The following is a 14728-nucleotide window of genomic DNA, read 5'->3' as shown; positions in this document are numbered from 1 at the left end:
GAGAGCATCCGTGTGCATCTAGATACACACTGCCGGCCCATCCATGAGAGCAGCTTCTTCTTTTCTTTTCTTTTCTTTTTTCGCGTCTCATATCCGCAATCTCGTAGTTTATAGAGACGGAAGGCAAGTTGCCAGTAAAGACGAAATGATGTGGCCCCACCCTCAACCAGAGATCAGCAGCTAGCCTTGGCCCGTTGGTGCTCCTAATATTCCGCCAAATAACCAATGGATGGAACCGGAAGGCTACCCTATACTACAGGAGAAAATGAGTCTAAGCCACTTTTTGGCTTTTTTATTTCTCGTTGGAAAAGATTAGACGTCGGGGGTGGATGGGGGGAGAAACAGTCAAATAATCGCGTCTACCGACGTCGGTCGGTGATGATGGGCGTGCCCCCTATTTATGTAAAAAGGGGAGGTTCTTTTCGGGGGACAATATCTCCCCATCACGACGAGCTTTTCTTCTTTTTGTTTTATTTGGTCTACAATTTCGCAGTCCAACATCAAGGCGAAATGGAAGAGAGGGAGGGTGGGGAGCGTGTGCTGCGGCGTCGGTCGGATTGAAATCCACTTGAAAACACGGAGGAGCGGAATTGAAAGGGCGGCGGCCACGATGAAACGACGGACGTCACCGTCGTCCTCAGCACAGCCGGCAGTCAAATCACTTTGTCGCCAGCTCGCAATGCGCTTAGTTTTTTTCTTTCTCTCGGTACATTTTTTCTTTCCCAGTTGCGCAATAAGAGACGACGAGATTCATTTGGGGGGACACACACGAGGGAGTTGTGCACAGAGTAATAGGGGAGCCTGATTTTATAGTCGAGAGAGAGAATGTTCCAAATCATTTGATATTGGCACCGCCCTTCCAGTTCAGTCTGGATTCTTCGCATCGCCCCCCTTGCGTCATTAGCGCGTTAATCATTTGCCCGTGCTCTGCTTACATGTATAATCCCCCCATCCGGACTATATAGATCTATCGCCCAAGTGACTGCCAACAACACCCAGCGACAAAAATATACGTATAAGGAGACAAAAAGATTAGCGTGAAAAGGTAATTATATCATCGTCGAACGCGGATGGAGAAAAGAGATTTGAGACGATATAGTAGAAGCCCAACAGAGATGATGTTATCCGTTGCCCAAACAACCAGCCCCGGATATGAACGGTGTCGATGATGCGGTCTTGTCGCCTAGGCAACCGAAACAATGACCGCTAGTCTCACACCCCTTAACAACTACGACCGTATTAGCGACACCACACCCCACCCCTAGACTCTTTTTCTATTCTCTTTGGCTTGGATATTCTATTGGAGAGAAAGAAATAACGACAGCACAGGCAGTCTCCCACTTTTATAACATAACTCGAGACTGCATCTAGTAACACTTGGCTCCCGTCTATATAATATAGAAATGTTTGTAGCCCTCACGTATTTCCTTTTTCAAAAAGGCTCAACTGTGTCTGCAGCAGGAGGAGGAGGAGGGTTTCTCCTCCTATTATTATTCTGTCCCTCCCATTCGTGGAAAACAGGATCTCCTTCTATTCTCTCTCAACTGCCATCAAAACTGGCGATGCCTTTTCTTTCTCGATAATAACGAAACTGTCGCCAACAGACGACGCCGCCCTACCCCCCCAGTCTTATATGTGTGATGACGACGTCCAACAGGAAGCGTATATTATACGGGAAATATATATATATAATATATATAAGCGTACAGAGTATATTTATACATGTAGAGAAACTTCTGGCGCTGAAGGAAAACGGATTCGGCAATCGGCGAAAAAATGCCAACGTCGATATAATCAAACGAGCCGCTCCTAGCACATAAGGAGCGCTGACTGCTGCTGGCCTTATATACATACACCGAATCTTCTTTCTCAGTAAAGCGTCTGCTGCTGCTGCTGCTGCTGCTGCGCCTGCTATATATATTTATGTAAAATTCGGCACACAACTTCCCGGAAAGAAGATTTTTTTTATTTTTCCGAAAATAAATAAAAGTTGCGCAGTTCAGCACCAGCAGTTTGCGCTAGCAACTGAAATAAATAAATTTCAAAAAAAAATTCTAGTTTTTATTTGTATTTTTAAAATAAACTTTTTTCTTCTTGAGAGAGAAAGAATCTCCATATCTTCTGAAAACACGCGCCAGAGCTTATTCCCTGGTGTCGGTGTGGTTGGGAGTTCACGTTCCTTAAATTATAACCCCGGGATATGTATCCGCATGCAAGTGCGGGAACCAGCAACTCTCGCCCAAAAAAGAAAAAAAAATCGCTGGATGTGCATAAGCGTAGTATATATATACACACAACATACACGTAAAGAAAAAAAGAATTAAAGTCAGGCTGGAATAGTTTGAAGCCTTTCAAATGTGCTTTTATACAAGAGTCGAAAAACTTTTGAGCCTCGGCGGCTTCCGCGTGTGCGGCGGCCGTATTAACTCTCGGCGGATGAACTCTGGGCATTTAAAAAAGGCGTGTACACATTCACGCCGTCTTGCCATGTAGAAAAAAAAGAAAAAAAAAAAGCCTAAAGCCCGCAGGGCATTAGATCTACTAGCCCATATAGTTAGACAACACAATAACACACGACGATAGGCTCTTGTCTAAATATTTGACGGCGTATGGCCTCGATTTGTTTACGGACGTGACCCCCCAACTTATCCAGCTAGCGAAAACTTTGTTCGATATTCTTATTATTTGGCCATGGATATTACGTATTATATCCTATACTATGTCGGGGGGCATTCGTGCGGTTCATCAAGATACATCTTCTATTTTGCCGGTAGCATTATAACAAGCGCACAAAGTTCCTGCTACTACTACTGTATATCTGACGTAACAAGGCAGTGTAGAATAGATGTTGCGGGCTAAAAATCTAGACAAGAGCAGTACAGCGCAGCCGAGAGAGAGAGAGATCAGATTTATGGTATGCGCATTTCGGCAGTTAGAGATCCACGCAAAGTCTCTTTTTTTGGTTGGGAGGGGCTTTGTGAAAAATCTACTCTACAAGGCACACACAAACACACAAAGTTGCCATGTTTGAAAAGCTCCTCCCGCCATATCATAGAAGTCGGTTGTGTGTGTGCGTGCCCATCCAATTAGCCGGCGCTTTTTATTTTCTATGAGAATTGAGAAGGGGGAAAAAGAAGATGAGCCTCAGCCCGTCTTTCAAGTTGAACTTTGGCGCCCAATCAATGATGGCAGGATCACCAGGCTGTATAATACTTCATAATATCAGAACAGGAAATCAAAAAAAGAAAAGAAGAAACCCCCTTTTGTCTAGTTGTGCGCGTTTCTAGATGATTCAGTCGACGACTTTCAAATGAGCCAATTCGCTCCACAACGTCATGAAGAGCCGCGAGCTCGGCTTTATTAAACAGGATCACCCAAAAAATCCCCATTTTTTCTCTTTTCCCCCTCTTCTACTTCTTTATTTCCTATTGTTATAATTATTGAATTCTGGGGTTCAGGGAGGAAGGAAGACCATTGGAGCGGAGTTGAATCTATCGAATCGTCTTCCTTGTATTCTCTGGCTCTCAAACGGAACGAACGTCAAATTCATTTTCCCGGGTTGAAATGGGCGCGTCTAATTCCTCGTCAATTGACCTACCCCTAGTAGCCTATAGAAATCAAATTATATTCCGTGTACGCCTATGATGATGTAATCTGATTCCACATTTCCTGGGGACAAGATTTGATTTCTTGATTGGCTTTTTGAGTCGACATGTACCAGGAGAGAAACGCCGGCGGGTACATCTCTCAAAAGCTTGTAAGATACGACGAGAAATATATCTCTAAATTTGTACGTGTGTGTGTGTACTGAACGTAGAAAAGGAGCTGGCAATTATGACGAAGGAACTTGATTAACAACATCCATGTACACTATTTACACACCAACTACAGGGCATCTATGTGAAAAGATGCGGGGCGACTATGTAGACGGCAGCAGAGGATCTCTTGCGAGCCGCTGCTCCGTTTAATTAGGAATTCATTCAGCATTTCGTACGCGCTGAATTTTGCTGCTACTGCTGCAGGGACACACACCCACGCCAAAGAAGAAAAAGAACTTTGTATATCTCGTCTTCAATTTGGTTTGGTCTCAAAAAAGGGAGAACGGGTGGAGAGGGTGTAGATCACGTCATCAACTTTTTGAATAAATGGTGTGGCTCCCACTCTGCCACTGGCTGGGGCTTTGATCGGTTAGATATTCCAGGAGCCCCTCTATAATAATTTGACCCTAGTGAGATCCTCCGCTTCTCCTTATCGCACCAGTGGCAGCAGTGAAAAATGTGACGCCGGTTGTTGATGTTGTTGTTGTCGTCCCCCCTGGATGCTGGCCGGCTGCGAATCAGAAAGAATCAGGAGAAATTGGATACGGCGGGCCAGGAGAATATCAATCTGGAATGCTCTGCCTCCCCCCTTTTGCCCGGCTGTATATATGAGTATGGATGTGTTGACACACGAGAAAAGAAAGAGAGAAAGAGATAGAAACCAATGCAAACCGCACACCAACCGTGACCGACGAGCGTCCCACATATATAAATCTCAAGTAGATATATATACTGTACACACAGACAGCTTCAAAAAAGTACATACATATATATTAAGAGAGCGCCGGAATAGAAAAGAAGAAGAAGCCAGGCCGGAAAGCCTCTTCTTCCCTCCCCCCTCCCCCACCCTTTTTTATTCGTCCGTCTCGTTGCGGGCCGTCATGTATCAAGTAGTCAAAGCGTCGCTTCTATACTATACAGCCCAGCAGTGGCAGCAGCAGCTCAGCTTTTGAATAAAAGATGGCCACATCCGACTCTATTCTACATCCATGTGTGTGTGTACTGCATATATAGTGCACTGCCCAACTACGTGTGTGTGTATATGTCGGGTTGCTGCTGCTACAAATGAAAAGGGATATCTGTTTCCTCTCCATCCCAACAGCCAAAAAGTTGTGACCCGATGGATGTACTGTACGACATTTCTTGTTTGTCTATGCACAGAATTTTTCTGAACGAAGACGACCGTAGGGGGGAAAATCTAATAAATTAGCCAGACTTGTGAGCTAAGATAGTTATAACAACGAGTCAAGGAGTGAACAAGATTTAAAAAAAAAAAACAGGATCAAAGAAAAAGCCGGAAGAAAAAAGGAAATCTGATTGGTGAAGGGAATCCTGATAGACAAGGAATTATACAACGTCGAAGAAATGGATAATATAAGGAAATACCATATCTAAATATCTATCTGCTGTGTGACAAAAAAAGAGAGACTTTTATTTAGCGACGATCGATATTATATAATGAAAAAGAAAAAAAGAAATAAACCCTTTTTTCAAAAAAGAAACTTTTTTTCGTTATTGATTTCTGTCATCCCTTTTTTTTTTCCTCTTTTCGCTCATCTCTCCCTCTCGTCTATTGAGTTGATACGTGCGCACATCCGACGAGATACACACAGCAGCAGCAGCAGCAGCAGCAGGAGAATAGACCAGTCCATCAACTGATTACTAACCCGAAACTTTTTCTTTTTCACGACCCGAGTCCCGACCGCTTCTATCAAGAGTAGTTGCAAGTTTCCTGCTGCGCTCTTATCTAGTTAAGGGCAAATAATAAAAAAAAAAATAAAGGGAAAACAGCGCTCGCACTTTTGATCAATTTCCCGCTCTTCTTTCTATTGGACCCGCGCGCAATTTGATTTCATTAGAGTTTTATACAACTAAGGATGTTGTAGACTGTTTTTTATCGATCGATGTGTATAGACGTCAGGAATTTTTCCTCAATAATGAGATGCAAAATGCGATGTTTTCATCGATTTAGCGCGGAAATGCGGATGGATTACAACATTTATTCAAAAGTGGCCGTGTACTATATTTAAGATGTTTTATAGATCCAAAGGGGCTTTGCGACACTAAACAGGCTAGAGGGGTCTTGGGTTGCTTTTGTTTTTTTGTGTGTGTTTGCATTGTGCACGTTCTTCTTCTTGGCATTTTGACACATCCGTCAAAATCCCTGGGTCGCCGACAATCTCCGTTGACTCACCGCCGACGCCACCGACGTCGACCCCTTTCCCCCCCCCCCCCCCAGCCAAAGATTTTGTCAAGGCGCCGCACGCGTCGACATCAAGATCGCATCCGACCTGAATACAAATGTACATAGTACATCTCCCCACCCCCACCCCTCCTACACCAAGGCTTGCTATATATAATATCTGCGACGAGGGATATATAGATGGTGGTCTTGTAACATGTGCCCCCCTTTTATTTCTGGCTCTACACACAAAAGCGACGAGAAAATAAGGAACCCCTCTCACCATTTTTGCTCCCGTCTGTACCTCCTTGGGCTATCACAACACATCAAAACCCTGCGCTCTGTGTGTACTATATTAGACACTTTATTCTTCTTCCACTGCTGCTGGGCGAGCGCACAGCTGTGCGAAGGAAAGCGGCTGCCACAGCAGAAAAATAAAAGGAAAACAAACACGACTAGACTGTACTATGTAGCTACTAGACACAGAAATCCATAAATGCAATGCAACAAACGCCCGCAGATGAGGCTGCTGGCGTTTCTTGTATCGTCATATTTATAGTCCGCCTATACAAGACATCCCAATTAGAGCAAAGGCTCTTAGAGACAAGAATCAAAATTCTGTTGATCGATCGATTCTTTTTCCTCCTGTCTGTCAAGAGAAAAAGAAGAAGAAGAAAGGCGGAAGTTTTTGTTGGAAACGTTGTCATCATCACGATGACTTTTTGAAGTTGTCGCCGCCCGCCCGCCCAGCTCCTCCACTTCAAGATAAACATGAAACAAGATGGAGAGACCCTGAACCGTGTTGTTAGTGTCTACACACCCCAGCAGCAGTAGTATAGTACAGCAGCAGCTAAGGGAAAAAGCAGAAGAGAATTATCAAGTTTTCGCGACTGGAATAAAAACGAAAGAGGAAAGTTGCTGGGCGCGCTCTTCACAGTTCTCTCAGCGTCAAGAAAACTTTCTTAAATATATTCAAATCACTTCAACTTCCTCGTCCGTCCGTCTGAGCACTGTGCTACGGTATATAAACGTCACGGTGCAGCAGTCGAGGACGCCGGTTAGCTACAAGGTTTTTTTTCTCGACACACTCGACGGCTCGTTTGGCGGATGCCGGTGCCCCGTCACGTCGTTCGTGTGTTTTTTCTCTCAAACATTTCCTCCATTTGATAAATAGAAATGCATATGTCGTCGCTTCATTATTTTTTCACGGCGAGAATATATAGTTCGCTAGAATCGTAGTCTTCTACATCTATAGAGCGATGTGACGTCAGTCCTCATTATCAAAACTAAATCTAACAAATAGAGCATAGGGTATACGACGACTCTATATAGACCTTTTCTCTTCTAGAGAAATGGGATTTTATGAATGTACAGTTTCTCTGCTGCTGCTACTGCTGCTGCTTTTGTTCCTTTTAATAGAGAAGAGATTCGGAATATATATGTAACCCGACTTCTTCCGGCTAATGACTGCTCCTGGGGTCTCTAGCGTCCCTGGCCCAACTGAAATGATGAAGAAAAAATTCCAACGTGAATATATATCCCGACAGGACACAAAAGAGCCAGAAATATATCTCCCAAGAAAAAAGGGAAAAGAGGATGAAAACGATGAAAAGAAACGCAAAGGTACAAAGAAGAAGTCGAAACGGACGATAACATCACACACAGCACACACATTCACAGTGTGTCTACACGTAGACAGAGTTCGAACATCAAAGAGCCATCGACCAAAAATGTGTCTAGAGCCGTGGAACATTGGCAATCATCGGCCATCTCTTTCTTCCCGCTCTCGAACCCCCCGAGCTTTTTCTTTTGAGAGATTTTCTTACTTTTTTTTCCATTCGCCATGTCGTTATGTACTATATATCCAAAGTACACACACACACACACATATAAAGAGTAGATAGATAGATATTGACGACTCTCTATATCCGACGATCGCCTATGGCCTCTCCATCGATTTAAACCGCGCGCCTTTATCTCTCTCTCTCTCTCCTCTATATAGTAGACACGGACAGGCGCTCTGTATTACTCGACATCATAAAAAGGAGATACAACTTCTCATCTACTCTCTACTCTTCTACTCTTTCAGACGCGTTTTTTATTATTTATTTTCGGGATGCCCAGCAAAAACGTCATGGCCATCTCCCCCCTTCCCTCGGAAAAAAAGTTTTGTACGTGAACAATAGGCACGGACAGATGGGGGGGACACACCCAAATAATAAAAGAGAAAAAAGGGTTTCTCTTTTCTCTTTTTTTTTAGACTTTCGGATAAAAACGAACCGGTCACGAGTGTATTATTATTATGTATTGATTGAAACGCTTCTTCTTCTTACGTAAATACGTTACGTACATCCTTTTGTCATTCTTCTCTCTTTTTTATCGCGCAATCATAGCCGCTGCATTTGTATCCATATGAAAAGAGGGGGGGGGGTGGACGAGAGAGAGAAGGTGGATGATCGTGACATATCATAACACACACACGGACGACAGAGAAAGAGAGAAAAAAAGGAAGGGGCGGCTCCTGTTATTGACGTGATAGAAAAGGAACGCGCCACGTGACGACTCGGTTTGGGGATGATTGAGCCCAACATCGGCACGATGATGATTTGGTCGTCCTCTTTGATTCATCTCCCCCCTCAGACCAGCAACATTCCTGGAAGTCTACAGTATATACGCCGATCCTTGTGAGACTGAAAGATTCTCAATCCAGGAGCCGGATGCCAATCGAATGTCGAGTTTCAACACTTTTTCACGTGATGTTATACACACTATAATGATAACTGGCAGAGGGTGAAATCGAGCGCTTTTATAATAAGGACCTACTACATATTACAGCCGCCCAAAAGTTGTGTGTCTCTAACTATAAGACTCGAAAGCCATCGGCTGGATATAGCAAACCCCTCTGGAGACTAATATACCAAGTTGATATCGCTCCAATGTGTGTGTGTAGCACTGCTGCTGGGCCCCATAGCATACTATATAGAACGCACACGTCTGCTGTCTGTCTGTTTTGGCAGGAGGAAGAGAGAAAAAGGAGGGGGTGGGGTGGGTGGAAAAGTACTATACAGCAGGAGCACCATATAATAGTCGAATGATATTAAGGAGAGGGAGAGAGAATTGGAAGAACGTTTGCGTCTGGCTAAGAAAAGGAGGGAGGGATAGAAACGAGCAGGGGGGAAGGATCGGTGCTCTTATGTGTCCCTCACAAGGTTTTTTTTTCTTCCCTCTTTCTCCCGCGTCTATAGCGTTAGACACGAAGATTGCCAGGAATTTCAATTACCAACATACTATAGACTATACACAACTACTACTGCTACTAACACAGGAGCCAGGAGCATCTTCGACTTTGTGATATATCCTACGAGAGAGAGCAGAGAGAAAACGAGCGGGGCCGTGTGTATAGGAGGAGGACAATCAGTTGGGAAATAGATGAAGGAGCTTCTATATAGACTGCAGCAACGATAGGAATTCCCTAGCGATGAGAGAGAGAGAGAGCTCCTATCCTGAAACTTGTCTTTATTTATTTATTTTTTCCAAAGGCAGCAGCTCCTTGCTGCTCCTTGGCAGGAAAGTTTTGACGGGCAAGAAGGCGAAAAAAAGCAATCCCCGCGATCCCCCCTTTAATATCTCTGATGCTCCTTTATTTGTCTACAGAAGAGAGAGAGAGATAAAGAGGTGCGTTCAATCCAGCTGTGTGATGCGTGGGCGGACAAACTCCTTCAGCATTAAATGAATGACACCGTCCATCGCAATCTATAAACTATAAATCTCTACTCGATTAACTCCATCCCAAAAGTGAGCGATTGGCCGGGCCAAATTTCGGACGGTGAACGTTCAATTTGTTGGGAGAATAATTTCGTGGAAATAATCAAAATAAAAGAGACAACTTCTCGTCAGCGATCGATAAGGTGAGGACTATGAAAAGAGATGAAAGGAGCCTCTGCTGCTGCTGCTGGGCTTTTCTCCTTTTGCATCACACGCGTGAGTCTACTGCTGGGATGGCGGTGGCGCTGGACAGTTCACTTCGCCCACCATCAAACTCTCTGATGCTCTAGAAACTGCTAGTAATAGCTCCTGCTTCTTCCTCCTGGCAGTGCTGCACGAGGGGGGGGGGGGGCGTTCTTTGGGTCCCCCAACTTATATTGTCGACTCTTGACACGCGTCATTCTCCCGTCGCAGCGGCGGGCGAATATAGACGGGCGTATAATGAGGGCCAGCAGCACTGGGCTCCTGCTGCTGCCTGCGCCGCTTCATTAACGAGTCCTACAAACTTGGACATTTGGAATTAGTCAATGCGCATAGAGACAGCAGTATAGAGAGAGAAACGGGCACTCCTGCCCGTCCAGACTCATCTATTCACGACATCAAAGTGGTCGACATGTCCAGGAGAGCTCAGCAGAGACGAGTCTATACACTACACAACAAACAGGCCAGTCACAGTCGATATTATTTCAGCCTGTGCTGTGTACACAAGAGAGATACAATTGACCAATGACTGGGCAACTGGAAAAAGAAACTACACTGGAAGAAATGTTCCTTATAAGAACTTGAAAGGCCTAAAGCAGAGCAATCCAATTAGTTGAAACGAAACACGCACCAGTGGAAAATATCTAAGAAGAAGAAGAAGGAAAAAACGATTTTCTTTTATTTCTTTTTTTCCTCCCCCCTTGTCGTCAATGCGTGTACTACACCGCTCGTGCTGTCGGGTAACCCGAAACGGAGCGATACAAATCGGGAGACGTGATGCCGAGCCGAGTATCACAATAATATTTTTCTCTTTTCTTTTCACCACACCATCAAATAATGGATGGATCTATTATATAGAAGTTATAGTATAAACTTTCAGAGTAGAAGAAAGAAAGGAGAAGCTTTTCTCTGTAATTTCAAGATGGGAATAATAACACAAACGCGGAAACCGGAGACGATGCCGGGCGCTGTAAAACAACACAACGCGGGAATGAGGATCTGTTTCCTGTGGTGTTGTGGTTGTAAGTTGAATCTTCGTCGCACTCTTGTTTTACACCCAATCACTGTGCACCAGTTTAAAAAGATGGTGATGTTATAATAGTAATAAAAGCCTCTGGTGTTTAGATACATTCACCAAATACTTGGAACGTGTGGGCTAGCAGACAGGAGGCTCAAACTATTCGTTCAAATTTCATTCGCTTTAAAAAAAAAAAGAGTGGGGGTGGGGTGGGAGGGGGAGACTCGTGCAGTTCCGGTTCGTTGGCTGCCTTCAAAGAGAGCTTTCAGTGTGTTCTTTGATAGTTGTTAAAAGCTGGAGAAATCAGTTGCCGGTCCAGATCCAATCGATACACAACAGGAGCAACACACGTCGTCCTACACAAATTTATTAGAGCAGCAGCTATACAGCATCACCCTTTGTTATTATTCCTCTGCATTTATCTGCGCATCGATGGATTCTTACGGCGAACAGGTAAACACACAGACAGACAGACAGCAAACCCACGCACCTGTAATATACATGGACTATTACGCAAACGGGCAATTCTCGCTCTACTCGTTTTGATTGTGTTTGCGCGTATATTTATAGCCATGCACAAAGTCGCCCCCGTGCTGCTTTTGTGTTGACTATCAATTCATTTACATTCTACTCTCTTGTGTAAATATGTATACAGCGTTGTCTAAACTTTGCCATCAAGTAGTACCGCAGCTCTTGTTCAATTGCCGTTTCTTTTATTTTTTGAAATGTAATAATACGTCCGTTGGGGGGTTTGAAAACAAAAGACAAATATTGCGGAGGCCGTCCGAAATCTGGCCAACAAGAACCTTCAGAAGGAGAGGCTTTTGCAGGACAAGAGTCGACTGCAGTCGGAGCTGGACGCCGTCTGCAAGAAACTTGAAGTGGACCGAATGCGATTGAGGGATTTGGACTACGCGACCCAGCCGTGCCAGAATGCCGGACACGGATGGAATTTCAATACGCGATTCTCCTTCGCCAATCGAATCCGTGAGTCTACACGTTTATATAACAACATCTATCTATATTTACTCTGATTTCATTTGATTTATCTATCGCAATTTCGCTGCTGCTGTTGTTGCCGGACGGCGGAAAAAATCAACCCAGTCCTAAATAACCATTCATTGAAGGAAGAGTGCAGTCGACTACAAGTGGAGAAAGCCAACCTCATCCGGCAAATTCACAGCGTGGATCAGCAAATCAATTCACTACGTCATTAATTCGATCAACAAGATATAAAGAAAACCAACCCCGGAGCTTTTAAAATACGCTTTGATTGATTGATTTAATATTATATAAAATGTGTGCGCGTCTATCACCCTGTCACTTTACTAAAAATTGTCGTCATGGCAATCCAATTTGAAATTTTTTTCCCCTTTTTGAGCGTCAAATATAGAAAATTGAAATCCTTTTGAATTAATTGATTTTTCTTTTTTGAAACACAAATCGTTTTCCCTTGATTTTTTGAGCGGAAAATTATCCCCACCAGTTTCTTCCTTATATTATAATAGATAGAAAAAAAGATCGAAATAGGCGCGTGTGTATATCAATGCGAACCGAGATGTAATATTCGTGAGTGAGCGTGTGAATAAGTTCACGGTCGTCGACTTATTCTTCTCTTTTTTTATCCGCTCGTATAAACTCTCAATATATACCGCTGTCTACATCAGATAGATATGTGTGTACACAGGACGCGTGAGCCGGTGTACACACACTATATACTAGTAGTGGTTGGTATTGATCATTTTCCCCCCTTTTTTTATGTGTACACGCTCACCCGCGAAAGGTACCCTTGTCATATAGTATATAGTGCAGGGAAGAAAACTAAAGAAATATATATATAAAATACAGCCAGCTATAGAGCAGCAGGGGTGAGGCGAGAGATGTGTTGGAAACATCACCAGCTATATTGCTGCTGCTCTATATATTGCCAGATATATATATATATAAGTATCTATATATTTATATTCCGGTCGGCGCTGCTGTGCCTTGTCATTCCCCTGGGTCGGCGGCTCCATTAGGGAAATAGGTCTTTTGGTATACATTAATTTTTTTTGCCTTGCCTTTTCCTCGCTAACGTGTTATGTATCGCATCTTGATCCCCATTCGAAAGAAAAGAAAAAAGTCACCCCTCAGCATATCTTTTTTAGCAACTTCTGTGTCCAATATTTTTCTTCCCTACATGTGGGACGCATTTGAAACGGGATCGATCATCATTCACTGAGTGCGTGGCAATGAAATGTTGTGTTGCAGCTCTTTTTGTGTCATCTCTTTCGGGCGAGAGAGATATAAATCATCGGGTGATATCACCAAAAGATGAGGCTTTATAAGGTCTCAAGATGGGCAACTCACGATAGCGCTATCTATCGTCGCCGAGGTCAAACGCCGTGACGCAACAAAACGTTCCAGAAAATAAGAATAAATAAATAAAAAACCATTTAACAAATTGCGTTGGCTTTTTTTTTTAGATTGACGTTTACAGTTTCAGCCCATTCATCAAACATATTGGAGTTATAAAGGCCGGCGGTGACGTTATGGCGTCACGGCGCAATCGTCAACCCCACCAAAGAGAGGAACCCCCACGAGTCAAATTGATAAACGAGCAGTTCAGTTTGGCTGGCGCCGTACTTTGAAGCTGAGAGACATTTCAAAAATGGCTTCGTTCTCGGAAGCCGTTGAGCCGATCCTGAAATTCCTGCAATTTTGCGGCATCCATTTCCAACTGGATGATGAATTAGTCAGCAGAAGAAGAGGGACTCACTATTTTCTACGCTTCTACGCCGCCGTTTGCCTCACGCTCAACATGGGATGGAACGGCTACCGTTACGTGAAATACACTCCTACCTTGACACTGTCCACCATGAACGAATTCGTTGATAACATCAATTTCTTTCTTGGCAACGTTTTGGCTCACGCGGTTCTGTACAGCATGACCTTCGGCAGCTTCGCCGAAATCATTTCCGCCATCGAGCGGCTGGAGCGCCTCCTAGAACACGACGCCCACTATTACCGCAAATTACGCCGCATGTCGTTCATCGCCGTTACTCTCATCGTCGCTTTCGTAAGAGGTTCAAATATTTAAAAATGTGATGGTTTACTCACAGAAAAAGTTGTGAGGTCCAAAATAAAACAAGCCTGATCTGCAGTCGTTCGACAAATGAGATTTTTAGTGAACCCTAACTGAGAAAAAACTAAAACGGAGAGAGAAAACAGTTTCAGTCAACCGCCTAGCTCCGGAATAAACATCCCCCGTGACTACGATTTATAATCAACGCCACCCAAAATTACCAAAAAGGAAGAATAGAGATCAATTTGTCCTACCTTTATGCTTGGGAAATACAGCCAGGCATTTTCGTCAGTTGCTCCATCCATCCGCTGAAGAGTTGAAATTACAACCAGACGGGATAGGGTAAAAAGGGTGTCCTCGTGAATACACCCACTGACCCACATTCACATGGGCGTACACGAGGACATTTAAAGAAAGGGGAAAAGAGAGATCCGTTACTCGATTGACATCGGTAGTTTTCCAGTGCAAATGGGATGCTTTTTATCTAAATAAAAATAGAAAATGGGTTACGAATAAGTATTGACAGGAACAACAAGCCAGAAACAGTTGAAAGCGAGACACTGGGTAAACCCTAATTTTTAATAAATGGGATGGGAGAATTAAAGGTTTACATGTAATACACTGCATTGATGCAGGTAATGCAGCATTAAAATATCTAGTAGGTCACAGGTCAATTCAAA

At 43.7% G+C, this 14728-nt stretch overlaps 1 protein-coding gene across 1 annotated transcript; it reads left to right on the top strand.

Annotated features, from left to right (window-relative positions):
• Positions 1 to 11309: 11309 nt before the first annotated feature.
• Positions 11310 to 12361, top strand: LOC124314489. Its single transcript, XM_046779706.1, has 3 exons — positions 11310 to 11437; positions 11749 to 11971; positions 12089 to 12361. The coding sequence occupies exons 1-3, from the start codon at positions 11417 to 11419 to the stop codon at positions 12199 to 12201; spliced, it is 357 nt and encodes a 118-aa protein (XP_046635662.1). The 5' UTR covers positions 11310 to 11416; the 3' UTR covers positions 12202 to 12361.
• Positions 12362 to 14728: the final 2367 nt, after the last annotated feature.

The sequence above is a fragment of the Daphnia pulicaria genome, chromosome 10 (genome assembly GCF_021234035.1).
Source record: "Daphnia pulicaria isolate SC F1-1A chromosome 10, SC_F0-13Bv2, whole genome shotgun sequence".
Classification (NCBI taxonomy): Eukaryota; Metazoa; Arthropoda; class Branchiopoda; order Diplostraca; family Daphniidae; genus Daphnia; species Daphnia pulicaria.
The sequence above is the reverse complement of the archived record's forward strand: the minus strand, read 5'-3'. Positions and strand labels throughout refer to the sequence as shown.

What these genes read in the sequence shown, in the direction of transcription:
- LOC124314489 (XM_046779706.1), top strand. Translation starts at nt 11,417, where the DNA reads ATGGATTCTTACGGCGAACAG. An exon ending in TGGATTCTTACGGCGAACAG is followed by an intron (nt 11,438 to 11,748) that starts GTAAACACACAG and finishes TGAAAACAAAAG; the next exon opens with ACAAATATTGCGGAGGCCGT. An exon ending in CTCCTTCGCCAATCGAATCC is followed by an intron (nt 11,972 to 12,088) that starts GTGAGTCTACAC and finishes AAATCAACCCAG; the next exon opens with TCCTAAATAACCATTCATTG.